This window comes from Oryza sativa, chromosome 8 (assembly GCF_034140825.1).
Source record: "Oryza sativa Japonica Group chromosome 8, ASM3414082v1".
Taxonomy (NCBI): Eukaryota; Viridiplantae; Streptophyta; class Magnoliopsida; order Poales; family Poaceae; genus Oryza; species Oryza sativa.
Window position 1 is genome coordinate 26221541 of NC_089042.1, and position 22855 is coordinate 26244395.

At 40.0% G+C, this 22855-nt stretch overlaps 2 protein-coding genes across 2 annotated transcripts; both read left to right on the forward strand.

Annotated features, from left to right (window-relative positions):
• Nucleotides 1-11587: 11587 nt before the first annotated feature.
• On the forward strand, nucleotides 11588-12679 carry LOC4346085 (auxin-induced in root cultures protein 12). The gene has a single exon (XM_015795158.3). The coding sequence runs from the start codon at nucleotides 11676-11678 to the stop codon at nucleotides 12465-12467; it is 792 nt and encodes a 263-aa protein (XP_015650644.1). The 5' UTR covers nucleotides 11588-11675; the 3' UTR covers nucleotides 12468-12679.
• Nucleotides 12680-15956: 3277 nt separating this feature from the next.
• Nucleotides 15957-17903, forward strand: LOC4346086 (large ribosomal subunit protein eL32z). The gene is made up of 4 exons (XM_015795159.3): nucleotides 15957-16015; nucleotides 16142-16233; nucleotides 17299-17480; nucleotides 17603-17903. Exons 2-4 carry the CDS (start codon nucleotides 16144-16146, stop codon nucleotides 17730-17732), a joined length of 402 nt encoding a protein of 133 aa, XP_015650645.1. The 5' UTR covers nucleotides 15957-16015; nucleotides 16142-16143; the 3' UTR covers nucleotides 17733-17903.
• The last annotated feature ends 4952 nt before the right edge of the window (nucleotides 17904-22855 follow it).

Below are 22855 nucleotides of genomic sequence, written 5' to 3' on the forward strand. Positions count from 1 at the left end.
GTTATCTACTCAATTTTAAAATAGATTAAGTATTTTAAAAGATGAACTTTATAAATAAGTTAAAATAAATAGCCTGATCAATTACAGTACTATTTTTCTAAAAGGAAATTGGTTTTCAAAGCATAAAATAAATAAGCCATTTCAATAATCGGATAAATAAACTAAGGGCGTGTTCACTTTTTTTTTACTATTTTCAAACATATTAAATTTTGGTATTGCCAAAATTTAAAATGACAACAATCCAAACATGTCTCGAATAACCTATCACATCCTACCATACCAAAATTAATTTGGTAATCATCCAAATTATTCTTTACAAGGTAACAAACTAAACAATACTGCATACATAATTTTACCTTATTACCAAATCTTGTGGCATTATCAAACTTTACAAAATTTTAATATTACTAAAATTAGTTAGGCTTGAAAATGGTAAATAAACTGAATATCCCTAAATCCCTAAAAATAATATGGTTTAAGTTATGGGCGAGTTGATGATGACATGAGAGGCAGAAAACACATCAGAGATAACAGCCCATCCTCTCATCTCATCTCATCTTGTACCGTTGATTGGCTGAACAATGAGACAATTAATCAGCACAATCACTTGGATGCCAAACTGAACCCCACAAATGGTGGTACAGTGGTACTACCTGTATCAATCAACCACTCACGGACTCAAACCGAATTCATTCCTTCCTTCAGTTCTAGAACACCATCAAGTACAGTAGTACTCATCGGAGTCAATGCATTCGCTGTGCATCGCCGATGGATTCGGATGGCTGCTGCAGATAAAGCGTTGTTATTATTTGTCCGTTGAGAATATATGAGATTGCCTCGCCGCCCTGAATCTTTGGCACATGATGAGAAAGATAATCGCATGCTTCTTAATTAATTACTCATAAATCACAGAACTAGCTTACTAGCCGGTTTGATCCAGGAAGATGGGTGTGAACCGTGGTTGGTAAGCGGTCAGTCAGCACGCCGCGGTAACCGTAATACAATTGGATGTGTTCGTAAATCATTTCTCCGTATAGAAAACGAAATACTCCCTCTATCTACTTTTATAATCACGTAAACAAGCAATTCATTAATATTTACATTTCTCAATGCTCTTGTAGCCAATCATGTGTGAAATAATAGAGAGTCATGTATTAAATCCGAGAAAGTCATTAAGATGATAGGTTGTTGGATTGAAATATGCCTATCAAAAATAAATTTTTCAGATTTAGAAATATGACTATCAAAAGTAGATGGAACGAGTAACTCATTAAGTCATGACTAATTAAAGTTGGGAACCTATTATTCAAAAGGAGAATAAAGATATGTTTGAAAGTACATGTCTCAACTTCTATTTTCTCGTTTTTCACGCAAACGTTCTATGAACGGTTAGAAGATAATCCCTACGTCCCAAAATATAATAACTTTCTGTGTCCCAAAATATAAGATCCTAGTACGTTGAATCTGTGTCCATCCAACTAAAAGTTCTTATATTTTAAGACGGATGAGGTATGTTTTTAATAAAAAGTAAAAAAGTTGATAGGGAAGACTTTTTTTTAATCATATTAATCTATTTTTCGGTATTGTTTTACCTAGTAAGTATTAATCATGTGGTAATGAGTTACCCTGTTTTAGGTGCATAGGAGAAGTTTCTAACCTTCTTTCCTAAACCCATCTTAAAACAAGACTATATCCATCTTAAAATAAACAAATATGATACACTATGAATTTGTTTATCTGGGATGGAGGAAGTAAGGGCTTATTTAGATGACAAAAATTTTTGTTTTGGGGTGTCACATCGGATATACGGATATACATTTGAAGTATTAAACTTTGTCTAATAACAAAACAAATTACAAATTCTGCCTAGAAACCGCGATACGAATTTATCAAGCCTAATTAATCCATCATTAGCAAATATTTACTATAGCACCACATTATCAAATCATGGCACAATTAGGCTTAAAAGATTCGTCTAGTAATTTACACCCAATTTGTGTAATTTTTTTTGTCTACATTTAATACTCCATGCATGTGTCCAAACATTCGATGTAACAGGGTGAAAATTTTTGTTCTGGGAACTAAACAGGGCCTAAGAAAAACCTTGTGAATAGCACTCCCTCCTTCCCAAATTGATCATCATATAAGTTTATACACCAAAACTAATCACATCAATGAAGACACCATGCACACATTCTCCCACAATACATGCATTGATTAGAGCAAGGTCAATAGTGCAGCTAGCGGCAAGCTCCAAAATTTTATCATGTCAAGGTAGAGCTAACTTACAAAGCCAACTCATACAACATGCTAATTAACTACAAGTTAGCTATAAGCTGCCTTGGTTAAAGCATACATACATTAAATATAACATTTTTTTTTCGTGTGGGACCCACCTAGCATTTTTTTTCTCATCTCCCGTGACCGATACTGCATGGGGTGCTGTGCAAGCGCTAGCGCTAAAACAAGCGCCCATTTGTTTCTCTCCTAGCGATTTTCTTTTTCTAATCTCGTATTAGGCTGATTAATAAGTTTTGGAGCCTTCTTAATAGCACTATTGTACATGCTCTTAAAACCCCATGCCAATTACACTCTAGCATGCACACATTCACTTATATTGCATTAATTATATTCCGACGAAATCCGTGTTCATGTAGTTATATGATGATCAATTTGAGAAATTTTGGATTCTTATCATATGATGATCAATGTTTGTTTTCTTTGTTTGCATACATTCTCCTCCCCGGCTTCTCATAGTGTAAAACTCGTTTAAGGGTGTGTTTAGTTCACGCTAAAATTGGAAGTTTGGTTGAAATTGGAACGATGTGACGGAAAAGTTTGAAGTTTATGTGTGTAAGAAAGTTTTGATGTGATAAAAAAGTTGAAAATTTGAAGAAAAACTTTGGATCTAAACACGGTGTAAATGAGGTCATAGTCAGAGGCCATACGAAAAGAAACATCAGCCCTACGTGGAAGGAGCGCGACACAATGAGGACGATCAATTTAGCAAGCACGGTCTCAGTCTCAGCAGCGGCAGCGGCCTGTATACAACTCGGTAAATTATTCGAAGTTCCTTGGCGCCGCGGCGTGCGGGGCGAAGCACGTACTGTACACATCATCAGAACACTCATCGCGTTTTTCAAAACCAAGTTGACTGGAGAGTTTCTCCTGCGGTGGGTTGGTGGCTGGAAGAAAGATGACACCACATCCACATGTTAATTAGTCTTGGGGGAGAAAGAAATCAATGGCGTTCCAACAGAAAGAAATTGCGAGATTGCAACGGTTGATTTCATTCGGGGGTTGGTCACCGATGCAGGCCAACTGCCAAAAAAAATAAAAAGCGTAGGCTACCAGAACGCCTTAAATGACTCTCACCGTCACCGGTTTCCCCTTCCTTCTCCGGCGATGCGTTTGGCATGCAGTTGTTCACTTCGCACTGAAAAACGGCCTCAAACAACATATTTGTAAATAAAAAATAATTTATACCTAAAACTTTTTTATATAAGTGTTTTTAACGATTTAAAGACTGAAAAATAAATTTTGATAAAAAAAAAATCAAAATCAACTTTAAATTTAAAGCTAAAAATTTAAATTTTAATTGATAAGTATAAATATAAGTGAAAAGATGAGATCAAATCAGCCATCTGTGCATAGAGATGCAGGAGATGGTTGATGTCATAGGGCTCCTATGACACGACATGTAGGTTCCGTTGTTTAGGCCGAGTTTAGTTCTAAACTTTTTCTTTAAACTTCTAACTTTTCCATCACATCAAAACTTTCCTACACACACAAACTTCCAATTTTTCCGTTATATCGTTCTAATTTTAACCAAACTTTCAACTTTAGCGTGAACTAAACACACCTTTAGAGATATCCTGGTAGCTCAGTTTTTTTTTAATTTTTTTCTTCACAAATAGTTTAGCTATTTGTCTATATTATAAGAATCTATAATGGTAAAATATATAAGATAAATTAGAAGTTAAATGTTTGTTTTCTTCTTTTCTATGTATTCTCATCCGCTGCTTCTTATAGTGTAAAACTCGTTTAAACGGAACGAAAGGAACCGGAGGACTTTCCAGCACAAGGAGCTGTCGTCGCTAACTCTGCTAGCCAAGACAAAGGAGGAAGCAAAAACATGGGGGTTGGCGGGCGCAAAAAATCTTGCCGTCTGGTTGACAATGTAACTGCCTATAGTTAGGGCCACGGCCCTGGGTTTTTTATTTTCTATACTTTACCTCTTTTTTTTTACATTTTTCGTCTCCTTTATTCAATAAAATTAACAGCCTCGTCGATTCGTAAAAAAAAAAACTCGTTTAAACGAGGTCATAGCCAGCCTGAGGCCGTGGGAAAAGAAACACCAGCCGTGAAAGGAGAAACAGAATGAGAATGAGAATGAGCATCCAGCCAGCCATCCATCCATCCTCCAGCGTCGGGTTTGCTGTTGCTTGCATCATATGTAGGGACGAACCGTGCAGCACGTCGTCCCACTCCCACATAAGATAGGTTCACACTTGGCCCATATTATTCACGCTCCATGCCGTTCACTTCACGGATCAAGAATTTCTATCTTCGAAATCACCGTGTCTTAGTTGCTGACATATAGGTTCAAAGTCTATCGGATTCAGTCAATGATCAAAGTATATCCGTGTTCAATGTTTGACCATCCATCTTATTTAAAAATTTTATGAAAAAAATATAAAAAATTAGTCACACATAAACTATTATTCATGTTTTATCATCTAATAACAATAAAAATACTAACAAAAAAAATCTAAATAAAACAAACGGTGAAACATTGGAGATGAACAGTGTAAAAATACAGTTATTTTGACTTTTTGAGATCAAGGGAATAATATCTGTCGCACCCATATTTTTTTCGTGAACGCGCAAAAAGATTGCACATCAATATATTAACAGGAAAAGAGTTTTTGTTACACAAAACAAACAGTCAGACTGGCTTATGCCGGGAGAGGGGGAGAAAAAGAAAAATAAAAAACCCGAGCTAGCAACTATTACGACGATTAAAAACGTAACTCCAACCAACAGGAGGGGGCAGAGTGTCGCACCATGTATCGGTGACAAAGTAACGTGACTTCGAAAGTAGAGCATCGCTAGCTCCGCCGCTCGCGGCTCGCCTACGCACCAATCAGTTCACATCCACGTACGCCTCCCTCCGCTCCTTCCCGTCCCCGACGCCCGTCGTCGTTTTCCTTGCAATTTCGCCTCCGTCTCCGCCTCCGACGCCGACGCCGACGCGAACGAGGCCGCACCGCGCACACGGCGAGGAGAGGATGAAGAGGAAAGCGACGACGACGAATCGTGCAGCCCCCGCTGCTTCGCGATGCGATTCTCTCCCCTCTCGTCGTCGTCTCGTCCCGTCGCCCAAAGCCGGAAAAGGACGCGCCGCGGTTGAGAGGGACGCGGCCCCGGTGACGCCACGGTGACGCCCGCCTGACGTCACGCTCTTTGCCATGCCCCAAGCCAAACAAATTAGAAAAGTTTATTACTACTCCTTACAATCTGCTGACCGGTCGCTTTCTGCACAAAAAGCTTTTATTGCATGACATTGATTATTCACAAAGGTCATCAAAACTGAAATCAAATCAAATCAGCGACTCCTGCTCGATCAAACATTTGATATCTCCATTTAATTATCACCTTCGTGTAGTCGCTGTCTCTATATATATCCCCGAAAAGAGTTCTCATTCTCAACGCAACCAGAATCAAAAAGTTCAGAACAACTTCTGCTAAACCCTGTAGTACAAAGCACACAGCAAATTAAAATCACGAATCCAATTCCAATATGCATCACGAATCACTCGTCCGTTGACAGCAACAGCCGTACGTGCGCTAGCCACACGCCTTTCCCCCATGTCCCATGAACAAATTTCCTGAAACAATTTTTTTTAAAAAAAAAGACGCCATGTTTTTGAGTTCGTCAGTCAAACTGCCGTGCTTCTCGATCTGAAACTCGACGAAAATGGCAGCTATCATGTTGCATACTTGCATGGTTTCAACCGTGATGTGCTCAATTTGGACCTACAAATGCCACGAAAATCCTCGGCATTGAATTTCCCTGCTGAATTTGTACTCGCTGACCACTGAAAATCTTGTCCACAAAATTTGTAAGCACTTACACTGTAGAGGTACGACAAACGCACAAAGAAGAAGAGTTCTACTGCTGGTTGAAAGTTGAAACTCGTTCTACAATCATGAATTTATTCTCTTATTAATGTGACGATTGAATTGTCTCTTTTGGACTTCATACCGGTGCGCAAGGAGAAAATTGCAATATTGGGACTGCAAACATAGGGGTTTCGCTGTTTTGACACTCCGAGTGGATGACAAATGGGCCCATCTGTATTTATGAAATGTGGGTCCAGTGTCATTATAGCAAAGGTTAATGTTTGCAGTGTCATAATTGCAAATCCCCCGTGGGCAAGTTAGCATGGAAGAAAAATGTAGTATTGTTCAGTAACCAATCCATCCTTAGGTCCAGTTCTTTTTAGCTGTTCTACTGGATTATTGTCACAGATTTATTTATTACATAACTTTTTTTAAAGAAAAAAAGAACTTTCTTCTATTGTATTGTTTAGACCACTGGTTCGAAGCTATTTATTAAGCTTAATTCCAAAATAATTAACTCATCTCTACAATAAAGTAGATAATCCGTAGGAATAACCCAGTGAATAATTTGTTTCTATACTAGCACAAACCATTTTCATTATCTAAAAAAGATTCATACAGTCTACCGCAGCTGTGATTTATCAAAGTCAAGCGTGTGAACTTTTATTACTTGTTTCAGCACAATTTTGTGGACTTGGGCATTATTACCTGAAGAAAATTGAAGTGTGGTTCACTTCAGAATTACTACAGCCGAATAAAAAGTCCTTCCAGTTTTTCTCTCATCCACATGGAAGTTGGAATAAAATATGGCCGAGTTTAGTTCCAAACTATTTCTTTAAACTTCCAACTTTTCCATCACATTAAAACTTTCCTACACACACAAACTTTCAACTTTTCCGTCACATCGTTTCAATTTTAACCAAATTTCCAATTTTGGTGTGAACTAAACACACCCATATGTTAGGAGGAGAAAAAAAGTTGGTGGCTTTGAAGCTTTCATCATCCCATCAATGGTCAACCACGTTCAGTTGACCTAAAGTATTTGGCCCAAATCCAACGTTTATGGAAGTTGGCCCATTACCATTACTATGCATGTCATCAGTTCATTTTCTTTTTCCTCTTCTTCTCCCTCACTATCTAAACCAAACTTAAGATAAGCTAGCATATATAAAAAAAAGTTAAGATAAGCTAATACTCCCTCTGTTCCATATATATTATATAAGTCATTTTCGATTTTGTCATAAGTCAAACTTCTTTACCTTTGATCGGCTATAACATCGAATTGGTTTCATTAAATTCACTAGAAAATGTGTCCTAACAGCGCATTTATTTGTTAGTGTAATTGTTAGTGTTTTTTTATAAACTCAATTAAAGTTCTTAGTGAAGTTTGATTTAGGATAAAACTAAAATAACTTATAGTATGGAACGGGACGGAAGGAGTATGTCTTAATTCTGATGCTTGTAACCTGTCATTACCAAAATTCCCAACGGCTAATGCCCACTTAGATAGTCTCAGAGTGGTCCTATCAAAAAGCTAATTGTTCGAACCTGAAACCTGAAAATCACGCCGAAAACACAGGAGATAGGATGCTAAAGAAACGCTGTGACCAGCACAAAAGAGTTGTGAACGTGCAGAGCTTGCTACTAATGTGAAACCTAACCACCCAACAGGATGGGAACGCTTGGATCTGAAAAGAGATTAATTTGTACCAAAAGGCATCGTCCATCGAGGAGCTTTTCAACAGCTTTCTTCAGGTTTAGAAAGAATCAGAACTTACATAGGACACTCTGGCCCATCTCTTTTTATTAGGTTTTACCGACTGTTTTGCAGAAGTAGACTCAGATTCAGCTAAGTTGAAAAGCTCAAATTTCCAATCCTAATCTCTCCTATGCAAGTAGTAGTAGCTAAGAGTGACCCCCCCCCCCCCCTAAAGAGCTGAACGGCTGAATGATTTTGTGATCACTATTCGAGAGTACAAACGAATGAATTAACTATTATAAAATTTAAAACTGATTATTCTTTTTTAAAAATCATATATCAAAAGTTTCTACGAAAATCACATGGTACTCGAGAAGTGCGTCCATTCTTTCATTCCTAACCTCAAATGAATATATGCCATCTTGAAAACTGAAATGAATTTATTCAGATAAGCTAAGCAATCCAAAACAGACCCTGGCAGATACAGTATCATGAAAAGATAGTTACTGAAAAGTCCATGAATCCAAAATCATTTCAATACTGGCATGTATACCAGACACAAATCATTGAAGAAATGATTCATTCGTATATATGCAGGCACCTAATCACTTAATTGGCACATATCCTGTTCAGTTTTCCCTTTGAAGCTATCTCCAATTGCGAGATGGGGTCACTTACACCCTGTAAAACACTAGCCACTCTGATGACCAAAAGTTGATCATTTTTCATACAATCACATGCAATGCTTCTACAAGATCATTGAGTTGCTTCTACAAGATGTGTTTAGGATACTAGTGCTTTACTTATACTGAATTGACAGTGACCTCCGAACTTTTTCTTCCCGTATAATAGCTCATCTAATCGAGTATATCATATTTTTATCTCCTTCCATTTCATGCTGATTAAGTTCATAACCCGCCTTGCAATAATCAAGTGTGTAGCCTGTCACCTTTTTGCAGCTTCTGGATGGCGTTGCGTGAAGCTTTAGTATCTGATGGCCTAGCTGGCCGTTTGGCGAGTACTGCAGATAGGGTTATCAATGATCACGGGGTTTATAGTTTCAGATTAATTTAAGTACTCCAATGTAGTATTTGGTAATACTAAAATGGAAGATGTGTTTGTTTTCTTGCCTATTATTGCTGACCCCTGCCGTTGCAAACTTGGCAATTTGCGCAGAGTACGATGATTTGATTTGCATGATGGCATGATACACAGTATTGTAGTTAGCAACAGACATGTTCAGAGTTCAGAGGTGAAAGAGGCAAAAGGATTTGTTTTGAGTGTGAATTTTACAGGGTTTTTTTGAGCAGCTTGTTGAGATGAATCCAAAATGGTTGGATACGTTTCATACTTCGTATCATGTGAGATGGCGAAGGGATGTGTTTATGTATTGATTTCTGGATCTGCCAAATCTATAGGTACACAGTAACACAGGTTCATTGAGATCTCCGGGTTCATTTCAGACAACATAATCTCCAATCAATCGATCACATGTACGCTTCATGCTATCACATTCTGTTTCATGTTATCGTAGTTGATTAATCCAATCACTCCATCCTGAATGCTTCCATGTGTATCCTGTAATTACATCACCTAGTTGTCATCCCATTCGTCATGCAATCTCGTAATTCACGGGTCAACCTTCAGAATCAAATTAACCCTAAGCCTGTCATAGCCTGTGCAGAGTTGAACATGCATCGGTTCATGTGCCCTTAGTCAAGAATGATATACTAGCTTCAGGGTTAATTTAGACTGATTAAGATTAGCAAGCTTGCAAGTCTTTTACTGATCATTCAGTCTACTAATCACCCGGCCGTTGGGAGCACGCGTCAAGTTCTCACATGGGTCACACATGGCCAGATTCAGAGCTGCTCGTCTGAATTCTGAATGTTTCAGACTTGGTGTTCTGTTCTGTTGGATCTCCACAAAAAAAAAATTGGCCAGCTAGTAACAAATTAACCAAGATGCATTGACCATTGATTGGTTGGTAATAAAAAAATTCGCATGTGTATTACACTCTGTAGTGGCGGTGCTCCTAACATGGATCATTTACGTGTGTGGTTACATTTTTCAGCCAACCCACCGTCAACTCTCTGCACACGGTTTTGAAGGATTTGGAGTTAGGCAAGTCAATATTGGACTAGCTTTGTGAAGTTAGATGACTTGTGAGTTGGGATTCAAAGCTCTTTTGACAAATATTCATGTCCTGTTTGGAATTTACGAAGATTTACTGTTTATTTGGAAAATACTCCATCCGTCCTAAAATATGTTCCCTCCGTCACAAAATATACTAACTTTTATATATGAATCTAAATATACGTTATATCCAAATTCATGCGTAAAAGTTAGTTTATATTGAGATGAATGTGGATAAGTATAAGTAATTTTCCAGATCTATATCCTATATCCAGGAAGTTGCTATATTTGGACGTGTGTAGTAGTAGTTGGTAGTGCTTGTAAAATTCATCTGTTTCAGAGAGGGTGTTATTGATTTATTTATCAATACCGCACCTTTATGATAAAATAGTGCTTTGTTGGCAAATATTTGAAAATTTGGACAAATTGATTTGGTTTGCCTTTTAAAATTCCGATCATCTATTTTAAAACAACCTTATATAATCTAGTAAAAAATTATTACAGTATTCGTCGACGAGTTATACCACGATCACGGTATTCATATATATATACAGGATGTTTGAGAACGTAGGGACCAACTGATATGGGAATGCAAACAAAACTCTAAAAGTATACGGGTTCCAACCTCCTATTGACAAGTAATATTCCTATTCCTACTGACCGAAACCGGTGTTACCATTATATATCAATATCTCTCATAAATATAATAGGGAGTAGAACCTAATCTAGTTTGCTAGTACACCAGTGTGAAGCTCAGGCATGTGCTTGATGGCTAATTGATATCGGCTTCCTTGAGAACAAACTTGGCAAGATTGAGAGGTGGCTCTAGAACCCTCCTTGTTGGATTCGTGTCTCCTCTCCTTCTGTGAGGTTTTGTATTTATACTGTTATTATAAATACCCTCTTGATCAAGTAAAACTAGGAAAATCAATTATGTATACAATTCGGGTAGTCTTGGACTCTTGGTTAGATCTAAATAGGACTCTGTTTCCTTTTTCTTATACATGACTACTTCCTTATCTACTTATTACACTTGCCATAGCAGTATTGATTCCGTATATGATTTGGTATATAGTGGGCTCCACTAATACTAGTACATATGTGGAGCGAGAAGTATATGATATCTCATATTTAGAATACTAACAATATGATAGTGCTTTTAAGACAAATATATGTATACCATTTCTTCTATTTCCAAATTAAACATTCTAAAAATTACCAATCGTCGGAATTTTGAAAGTTTAACCGAATCTTACCCTAGTCATTAATATTTATAGCGTGAGAATGTACTTCTAAAGTACTAGGAGTAGTGTTTAAACAAAATTGAATCTAACGACAAATGACACCTTGCAAATATAATAAAACCCAGAGGTACAAAGTACAAACCCCACAACCTCGTGGCTACTATAACACACGCAACAAACTCACGGGAGTCAGGATTCATGTCTCATGCATGTTTGTCACCAACCAAATGATATCACACCCCTCTAAATACGGACCAAATTTGCCCTTTCCATCTTCAAAAAATTCAAAAAACATTAACAAATAACCCCCTGATAACCCTCATAATCACACATAACCCCACTTCCACTCCTTATAAACCCTCACACTCCCACACTTCAAGGAGGAGGAGAAGAAGAGGCCAAGCAAAGCAAATCAGCCAACCACTTGAGCTTCTCCCTCCACTGAGCTCCAGATCCACTCGCCCTCGGCAATGGCGCATCCGCATCGGCTCGTCGCGGTGCTCGCGCTGATCCTCCTCGCCTCGCCGGCGGCAATGCGCGCGGCGGAGGCGGCGTGCGCCGGCGAGAAGTTCCCGGCGGGGAGGGCGTACGCGGCGTGCGAGGACCTGCCGAGCCTCGGCGCGGCGCTGCACTACACGTACGACGCGTCCAAGTCGTCCCTGTCGGTGGCGTTCGTGGCGGCGCCGGCGGGCGCCGGCGGGTGGGTGGCGTGGGGGCTGAACCCCACCGGCGAGGGGATGGCCGGGACGCAGGCGCTCGTGGCGCTCAAGGGCGGCTCGTCCTCGTCGGCGCCCGCCGTGAAGACATACAACATCACCGGCTACGTCGCGCTCGGCGGCGCCTCGACGCCCATCGCGTTCCCGGCCACCGACCTCGCCGCCGACGAGGGCAGCGGCGGCAAGATCCGCCTCTACGGCAAGCTGCAGCTCCACAAGGGGATGAAGTCCGTGAACCAGGTGTGGCAGGTCGGCTCCTCCGTCACCGGCGGCGCGCCCGACAAGCACGCGTTCGGCCCGGCCAACCTCGCCTCCAAGGCCAAGCTCGTCCTCGCCGGCAGCAAGGCCGCCACGGCGACCTCCCCGGCGTCCGAGCCGGCGCCCGCGCCCGTCGCCGGTGGCCCCGCCCCCTCTTCCGGCAGCGACAGCGGCGCGTCGTCCTCCGTCGCGCCGACCGCCGGCAAGAACGCGGCGACCACCGCCGCCGCCGTGTCGGCGCCGGCGCTCGCCGTGGCGGCGTTGGTGGGTTTCTTGGCGATTGTATGATAAAGATTATTGACAGCTACGTTCCTACGTCCTAGTACCATGATTAGTGGTGTTCATTGATGTTTGCATGATGAATCATTTCTTGAACAATTATTTCCCTACTGTTCTTGTTTCCTTTCCTCTTTTTTTTTTCATTTTCTCTTGCTTTTTTTTTGTTATAATTAGTTTTTCTTTGATTTTTCCATTTGCAATAAAAAAATGGTTGGTGCACAGCACTTGTTGTTAATTCGGCACTAGATTAGTACAGTGATTTTACTATTGTTGTACATGCCATTGATCTGGTGGTAATTTGGGGTTATTTAATTTCGGATCTCCGGATCAGTGTGGTACAGTGTTTTAACATCCTGTGCGTTGGCAGGGAAGAGTGTGCACTGTGCAGTTGCGTTATCTGGATTTGATTATGTATTTGCGATATAATTATGTGTTGCCGGGGGGTAATTACCCATGAATTTGTCTTGTATTTCTTGTCAGTGAGGTTGGCAACAGTGACTGCAGTAGGTACAAGGACTGTGCAACTATGAATGTCTGAACAGAGTGTGCATGTGAGCTTGCATTTGTTTACGCTATTCACCAGCCCAGCTAGCTGGAGACCGTTGGGAGGGAGTGTAAATGCCAGCTTTTACTGAGGATTAATCCTTTGCAGTAATACGTCCGTGCAATAGCAATTAACAAGATATACTAATAATACTTCATCCGTTTCATATTACAAGTCTTTCTAGCATTTTATACATTCATATATATATATATATATATATATATATATATATATATATATAAATAAATCTAAACATATATATGTGACTCGATTTATTAACATCTATATAAATATGGACAATGCTAGAAAGTCCTATAACCTGAAACGGAGGTAGTACTATGTATTTTTTTCCCAAAATAGTACTCACTTTTCAGCTATAAATATGGATATAGCTATGTTCAGATTTACTCCATGTTTTGACTTTGGTCAAAGTCAAACTAAGTTTGACTAAATTTATAGACAAATATAGTAATATTTTTAATACCAAATTAGTTTTAATAAATCAATAATTGAATATATTTTTATAATAAATTTTGTTTGGGTTGAAAATGTTATTATATTTTTCAAACTTAAAGTAATTTGACTTTGATTAAAGTCAAAGCGTTTTATAACCTGAAACGGAAAGATCGGAGAGAGTATGTCCTATTAGATATACACGCCCTCAATTCCAAAACAAATGAATCTTGACTAGGAATATAGACATGTGCCATGTCTAAGTTCATAGCCAAGAATTCAACTTTCTTTCCAAAAGGAAGTATTAACTTTTAATTATTAATCTAGATACTGACTTATCCAAATTATTAATAGCTAATATAGCAACTATGAACCGAGACAAAGTTATTGGAGCATATTTTAAGATAAAGGCAGTGGTAAATATATTTCCACACACACATGTACATGCTTTAGTAGAGAATTTTGGTAGACTAGCTAAAGCCCGTGTTTTACTACGGATAAAATGCATTTTTGGTGAAATGTTCTACCCGTCGTTCTGCTATGGAAAATATTTGTCTCAATTTGATTCTATACGTCGCTATCCATTTAGATTGATTGGTTTTTAACATAAAGAAGTTCATCGAATGGTTTGTAAAATTTACGATGGAAGCAGTTGGAGTGACAGATTCACTGTTATCATTATTAGAGTCTTGTTAAAGTAGTATGGATTTTCGGTGTAACTGAGAATCAGGGACGCTACGAGCAGGATGATTCGCACCAGTAGCAGCAGGAATTGTCAGCTTGCCGAAACGAACACCGATGATAGCGACGATCCAACTGCTACGGTGCCAAACGTACACGGTTGACCGGTTTGTATGAAGCCATGGATCGGACGGTCCAGATTGCGTCTCGTCTCCTTCACAAAATAACCTACTAATACTGTACTAGTAGTAGCAGCTAGTGTGTACATATACCGTGTACCTGCAGGAGCATGAATGTTCAGATGGACACATGGTTGCAGTAAAAAACGGCGATAATGTCACGCACATTTTATTTCTCTTTCGTACTACCATGTGTACTGTGTCTCTGAATCGATGAGGATGCAGTACAGCAGCATGCACTCGAAAAGGAAATGCAGTACTACCTCATGGTCAGATTGTACTACTAGAAAATACTAGTATTTCATTTAGGTTTTCATAATTTAAGATAAAGACAGTAGTAATTAGGGATGAAAACTACTATGAATCTAAATATACCTTAGATTTGTAGCATTAGGATAAGTCTAAGAGCCATTTTGGGTTGCTACCAAAACTTAGCCCTACCAATATTTTGTTAGTTTAAATAGTACATGTGTTTAGTTTGGACTAAAACCAATTTATTGGTAATGCCCATGCTAGATTTGACATCAATATCTAGAACAATCTTAACTAGAATTCATAAGTTGGCTTTATATGATAGCAAACCAAATATAATCTTACCCTAAAAAAATTAGTAGTGTCAAAATTTAACTAAGTTTTAGCACTGACAAAAAAAAATGCAATGGTAGCAATCCAAATACAGCGAGAGTACAATGAGTGCACATGCAGTCTGAAATGACCGAATCGTGTATGCACTGATGCAGCAGAAATCAAGATAGGAATATAGGATGAGGAGTTGTAGATGCATGAACACAAGCAAGATGAGCACTCAATGGATCAGAGAAAAGGGTGTGTGATAAGAGGATGGGTCGGCAAAAGTGAACGGGCCCGGCACGGCCGTCTATCATGTGCCGAGATGGTGAAAATTCCTTCTTCGTTTTCTTCTTCTAAAGTTGTGTTGGACCCCCTTCACTGGAGTGCAGGAAAAGGGCGATCGACAGCTGAGTGCGCTCCTAGCTACTCCTACCAAGATGTGAGGAGCGTGCACACTGCACATGGGCTGTAACATTGGCACAGTCTGATTCAATTATACAAACCAAATTTAGGATTTATAGTTTGGTGACTCATGCCGTTTAAAATGGATGTTGTTCAAAGTGAAACAACAATGGCAAAATTATACTTTTCCACCTAACATTTGGCTTGTCTTATCCAGACGCTTTTGCCGAAAATTTGATAAGAATCCTTCCAAATCTACGGACCACACCCTACTAAATTCTCCTCGGTCTACTGAATTCTGCAAATCAGAAAAATCCAAACGGGAACAGACAAGCTGCTTGGACATCACGAATCTCCGTATAGTTTGGGCCAGAATTTCCTGGCCCATCTAAGTGGCCGGGTGGGATGAGGCCCATCAAACGAGCCCAGAAGCAGCTTTATCCGAGCAGAACCAGCCCAGTTCAGATCATATGGGCCTAACCACGCACGTGGCCCATTTATCCCAGCAAATCCAGCCCAGTTTGGAATGCCAGGACGGCCCACCCATACAACTTGATCCGGCCGTCCGCTTCCATCTCACGAGATCCTAGCCGTCGATTCGACCAAGGCCACGAGCCCGCTAGGGTTTCTCCCCCCGTATAAGAACCCTTCGCCATCCTCCCCACCGCCACCGCCGCCGCGTCTTCTTCCCCCAAATTCGTCGCTCCGCTTCCCTCTCCGATCCGAAGGTACAGCGTCAGTTCTTGCCCAGGAATCAAGATTTTTCTTCACGCAGCTGGTTGGATTTGTTGCTTGCTGCATCGTCGATCTCGTCTCTTAAGTTTTTTTTGTTTTTGTTGTTTTTGGTGGAGCAGAGATGGCGGTGCCGCTGCTGACGAAGAAGATCGTGAAGAAGAGGGTCAAGCAGTTCAAGAGGCCCCATAGTGACCGCTACCTATGCCTCAAGGTGATGACGAGTTTGTGCTTTCTGGAATGGACCATTTCGATTAGTGGTAGTAGTAGTAGCTGCGGTGAGATCAGCTGGGTTTCCTGCTTGATTTTGAATTAGGTCATACGTGTTGCTCAGGTTTGACCGATTTGTGGATATGTGTAGTTTGTTTCAAATTCATGGGTTGGTTTAGTAGGCTATGGAAGTGTTTTGGATTTGCTTGAAGTATGTGGTGATTTGCTTAGTCTTGATACACACAAGTGCTATTTTGCTAACTACTACTCCCTCCGTTTCACAATGTAAGTCATTCTAGCATTTCCCACATTCATATTGATGTTTGTGAATCTAGACATATATATCTATCTAGATTCATTAACATCAATATGAATGTGGAAAATGGAAAATGCTAGAATGACTTACATTGTGAAATTGAGGAAGTAGTTTAGTGTCCAGTAACAAGAGACGCTTGTATAGTAACTAGATGTGGTTGGTTTCCCAGTAGCTGAATGCTCTTTCAATTGTGGTTGGTTAACCTAAATTTACCCATTTGCATGATGTTGTACGCAATGAAAGGCAAGATATCTCCCATCATTCTTGCATGTGATTACTTGAAATTAGGATTGTTGCGTCAAGAAACTGTTTTGTTGTGAAGTGTGAACATTGCTCCTAGTGCTGCCTCCTTCTATTCGTATTATCAGAACTGCAAGGCCTGTGTGCAGATATTGAGCTATGTATAGCACTACTGACAATTTTGCTATCTACTAGTCAGCTTAGCTGAGAATGTTGTTGTTGGACCAACACTTCATTGTGATATTTTTGTTTAAGTATATCGAAGTTTGTTTGCAAAGTCTGTTATGGACTTCTATGCACTTCTATTGCACCAGTTGTCCTGGTAATAGTAAACTATGTTATTGTTTCATGGATGCTAATGTGATGCCACCGTTTAAAGGTTTACTGTTATCATCCTTCATATGAGTTCCTGCATGTTATTGCTTTCATTAGTGGGCATGGCATCCTCGTTTGTAACTATGGCTATTTGGCATATTTGCTGAGACTAACTTCAACTTGTTCATACTTGTCCAGCCAAGCTGGCGCAGGCCCAAGGGTATTGACTCCCGTGTCAGGAGAAAGTTCAAGGGATGCACCTTGATGCCCAACATTGGTTACGGCTCAGACAAGAAGACCAGGCACTACCTCCCCAACAAGTTCAAGAAGTTTGTGGTGCACAATGTCTCTGAGCTGGAGTTGCTCATGATGCACAACAGGTAATCACTTTGTTCACCAAGCTTACTTTCAGCGGGGTGGTGTTCAGCATTGCTGTTTTCTGTTGTCAGCACCAGCTGCAGTTACAAACTTTCTGCTAATGAGCTAATTCTCCTGTAAACAGGACCTACTGTGCCGAGATTGCCCACAACGTCTCTACGAAGAAGCGCAAGGAGATCGTTGAGCGTGCTGCGCAGCTCGACATCGTGGTCACCAACAAGCTTGCAAGGCTCCGTAGCCAGGAGGACGAGTAGGCTGTTTTATCAGTATAATGTTTTGGTCTGGTTTGATTGTAGGAAACTGTCGCGCCTCCAAGTATTCTCCTTTCAATCGATGTGGTACTGTGAAAGATAACTATTATGTCAACCTTTTTGCTACCAGCAGCTACTCTAATGTGGCCAAATTACTATCGCATCATTAGCCTACATGTCCTGCATTTTGCGTTTTTGCTCTGGATGAATGCTGTATTGTATCTGTTGAATTTATTGTGTTGAGGTATCGTCCTGATCAGCATGTTTCTGGCTATAATGTTCGGGTAGGATCGGGATCACCTGCCAGTGGCCTGGCCGCATTGGTTATCTAGTCAGCTGCGTTTGATTCTGTTTAACGTGATTTGCGTAGTTCCAATTGGGTTTCTGGAGCCTAGAAAATTTTGAAGGCTCAAACTTCCGTCCAGGCTATTAAACGGCAATTAAGAATAGAGATGCCACAAGCCCACAATTCTATCTAGTGGGCCATCAGCTGCCATGTTATATTCACCCGATTGGTCGCATACAAATTTTGCAGTCATCTATTGGTCAAGTTTTAAAAAATTAAACTGAATTTTAACTTTTTGATAAAAATTTATTCGAATTTCATCGGTTTTTTTGACGGATCCCATGAAATCCGATGATACCGCTCGAGATTGTAAACCTTGCTCAAAACCGTAGCCAACCAAGTAACCTTCGCCCTCCGATAGCATCAGCAAAGCAAGATACAAGAGGAATAGCGTTTGGGCAATCCGAGTCGGAATAAGTTCACTTTGGGTCCCTCTATTTGTCGTCTAGTCTGATTTTCGTCCCTTGAACGCAAAACAAATAAGGTCGCTCGGCAGTATTTGACCCGGTTTTAGCTCAGGTGGCGTCTACGTGGCTAATTTGACTCGCATTGACGTGGCGCTTCATCGAATAAATGCGGCCCAAGATAATTGATCGAGGCCCAATTCAGGGAACCCAATAGGCCAGGCCTAATACAGAGTGAAATGGTCCCGTTGGGCCAGTAAAGTTTGGGCCGTTAGAGTCTGGTTCGACTCACAGATGCTGTGCCCCATATATCGGCCCATATAAATCTGGACCCCGGACATTCCGCGAAGGGTATGGCCCATTACCGAGAAGCTTTTAGTTTTGATGGTAATTCGAGTTGAACCGCAGGCGGCACCTTGATGGGTGCCAGTGGACTGAACGATTGTTGCAAAATAATGAGCCATCTGAAACTAAAGAGCAACAAAAGATTGTTTCATGAATGCAAATAGAACTTCAGAATCCAGAATTGAAAAAAGAACACGGCCAAGCCATTAAAGGTTTTATTAAACTACTCGTACTAGTAGTTTTTGATGAATGTATGGAGGCCGGCCAATAATATCATGGAACGAACGGATTCAAACAATTTCGTTTCAAAAGTAAACCAGGAAAAATGATTCAGGTAGACGTGTTCGTTCATCATTGGATTGCCCATTATACATCACTAGAAAACTCCAGCAGGACTCACTTTGAGTTCTTGGTCCTATTCTATTTAGATTATTGTTGTCGATTATTTGGTAATAAAATTTTGAGAAATTAACTTACAAATAGCTTAAAATAAGTGATCTAAACAATACAGTAAAATATAGTTTTTAAGAAGCCGTAACGAAGCCTAGAGCAAACGATTCATTTAATAATCCGGTGAATAAGCTGAAAATATAATAGCCTAGTAACATATAACTTCTGACATTTATTTTTTTTAGAGAAAGGTATTTTTTACCTGGCATCTACATCCATGCAACCTTTTTTCTGACATTTACATAAAGGCTTACAACTGGATACAACAAATTTCAGGCAGTATCCTATTGAGTTTTGCCTGTGTACCACGTCAAAAGGCAGCAACATATGTGAAACTAACTTGGAAATGGTCAGTTACCCAAATGGGTTTTCGGAGAACTATCTATATATGGGCTTGGATGACTCAAAAGAACATCTTGGAACTCTAATGACGGTAGTGATACTTATTAAGAAAGACAAGCCCATTAGTCATCCATAACCAGCCTATCTGCTTAGGATTTTAGATACCAGTAGTAGACAGTCTGTTGCTTACTGACGGCTACTTACATGGATTTGAGCTTTAAGAGGCCATGGGATTCAGTATCAGAGGAAACTTGCAAAGAAGTGCTGTTTGCAGGTTATCTTGGATTTCAGTTACTCTATAAATTTTCTCCATCTTTTAGGTCATTCTCAGGATGGCAAACATAACTGGTAGATCTTTACAAATGTTCTCATTTTTGTGGTGTGTGTAAGAAACAGGTGCAGGTTTGTTTTGCTTCACCTCTCTTCAGTTTACTACTGTACATCTCTCCATCATTCTTCCTTGCTCCTCCAAATTCAGTACATCGTACTAGCATAATTAGCTTTGAAACTGAATAATCTCATACCTACAACTCGCACGATAGTCTCAAAAGGCATACTTCCTGTGTGAATCGTGATATTGTTCTTACCTACGGTTCTGTCACTAGCAGGTGACAGAAAGGACTTGTCAGCAATTCAGCTCGTGTCAACGATCAAATTCAGTAGGAAAAGTTAAAAAAAAAACAGAAGCTACTACCTTTGAACAAATAATAATAATAATAAATCAAAGTTCAGAGAGAATCCAATAAAGGGCACCTTTCGTGTTCACTCTTTGCAAAGAAAACATCATGTTAGGTCGAGTAGAATGACAGCTTTCTGACGGGAGTTCCACGGCCGCTACAGCATCAAAGCTACAGTACCATCACTCTCTCTCTCTGTCACAAAGGTGATCTTCTTCCACAGCTCGACACCAAAGCTAATCTTTCCTCCGATTCTCTCTTCCTTGGATTGCACAGGCAGGTAATAATCCAACGCTTTAGCTTTCAGCAATCCAATCCAAGGCCACACTGGCCAATGCTGTTGTTGTTCTTTGTTCCAAAGCTTCAGTTGACAGTTCAGGATGAAGCACTACAACTACTACTGCAGCAAATGCAGAACAGCAGTTTGGCATAAGGTTTCAAGTAATAAGTAGGCCAACTTTTTTTTTGTTCTCCCTTTGGAATAAAGGAGAGTGTGCAAAGCCTGTGCTGATGCCTAACATTGCAGTGTCCTCTGAATTCCTGCAGTGGTGGTGGCAACAGCTTAGCAGCATAATGTTTTCTGGGCAACAGCTTAACAGCATAATGCTCTCTTTCCCTGTCTCTTCTTCCTTTTTTCAGGGCATTGTCTGAAAAAATCTCCCTTTTCAGGGACAACCTATCCATAAACACTCCTTTCAAGTACTTGAATTTATTAGATTCGTAACGGATTACTTATTATTATACTTTTGTATCACATAAATTATAGTATCGTAATAGAGCAATTGTAGGTCAAACCATTCTTCTAATGAAACAAAATACGCCTTATATTTTGAAACAGATGGAGGACCACAAATTAAACTGTATGAGACTATCAGAAAGTTTGGAACGCGGGAATTTCACAGAAAACCGTTCAATTCTCATAAAAACGAGGAAATATTGACCGAGGCCAAGATCATGAAATCTTAGTTACGGTCAAATAAAAAGACCATCAAATTTCTTGCAGTGACTGACTAACTTCCTAGCTAGTACACCATCTAGAACGTAGGAAAAGCTTTACTTTTTGTTAATTCTTTTTCCTATCGTCCTTCCAGCTTTACGAGTGCAGGGCAACAGTAAAAGTCAAAAGCTGCGAGCAATGGAAAATTTTATTTTATTTTTCAGAGATTATTGCCGGCGAAGTACGCAGTACCAGTGTACCTCTCTGCATGTTCATCGCAGTTGCCCTGAAGGCGCACGCGGCACTGTACTCGCAGCACGGCGAGGCGGCCGGCGAAGTCCGGCAGCTGGCTGGCCGATGAGCCGGTGGCGCCATTGCTGCCGGCGGTGGTACGTACGGACGCCGGGAGATCGAGCGCGAGAACGGGAGGGTGTATCAATGGCGATCGAGCTCTCTGTCCGTCAGAACGGTTGGAAATTAATTACAGTGATAGTTCAGATCGAAGGGTTGGATGTATATGACTGAATATTATGTATTCTGGTGCATGCATAGCATATCTTTAGTTTGATTTGTTTGTTTTTGTTGATGGAGATTTACTCGCATTTTATATTAGGATTAGGATAGGATCGGGGATTTTTTCGATAGAGTAAATCTCTCAACACCATAAACGGTTCAAGTTGTATAAAATCATAGTTTTGGACTCGTTTGGTACAGCTCTAACTCTTCTAAAGCTAGAATCCAACCAAATGGTTTCAACTCCATCCAAAAAGAGAGCGAGGTTGGCTGGAGCGTTCTCACAAAATGAACTAGAGATGTGGTTTAGGCAGTTCCATAACTCCACTCTAGACCCAACCCATATAGTTAAATTTAGGACCTACCAAATATGCCCAAACTTTAGAGTGTCGCATATAGCCCTGAGATTTGACAAAACATATCGTTAACCAATTTTTCATTGATCTCTAAACTTGTGTTCAAAATGTATTAGTTATTTTAATTCGTCATATAAATGTTGTATCAAATATTCTATATTTTTTTTATAATATTAAGTCAATTTGGTTAACTGTGTGATTTATAAAACTGTAAGATCATAATGACCATAATATCAAAGATTATGGGTCACGTATCAAAATTATTGTAGTTTTATGCAACTTGGATCACATAATACCCAGGTTTTTATCAATAAAATTGTCTTTCTGATATGAAGATATGTTAATGTCTTTAACTGTCAACTTTTCAGCGAAAGAAAGGCAGAGATTAATCCATGAGCCCGACAGGGAAACCAAGAAGTAAGCCGAGACAGGTAGAAAATGGCAGCAATCATTGACCTCATCTCGAGAGAGAATATACATTGGGGAAATGCAAGTCCTCTGCAGCTATTCTATGTTCAGATCCACCAAACTTTATGCTCAAAGTTCAGATCCAACAACTACAAAACAAACACCAACGTTAAAGCAACACACAAACTGGAGAAACCAACCGTCTCTGCATGACGTGGCGCCAATGTGGCAATCCGACACTCTCTCTTACCATCTCGGATGAACTTGCCATGTCAGTGATGCTCACATTGTGTTGCCATGCATCTGTGGTGTTTGCAATGCCAAGAAATTGGATTGGAAAAAACTATT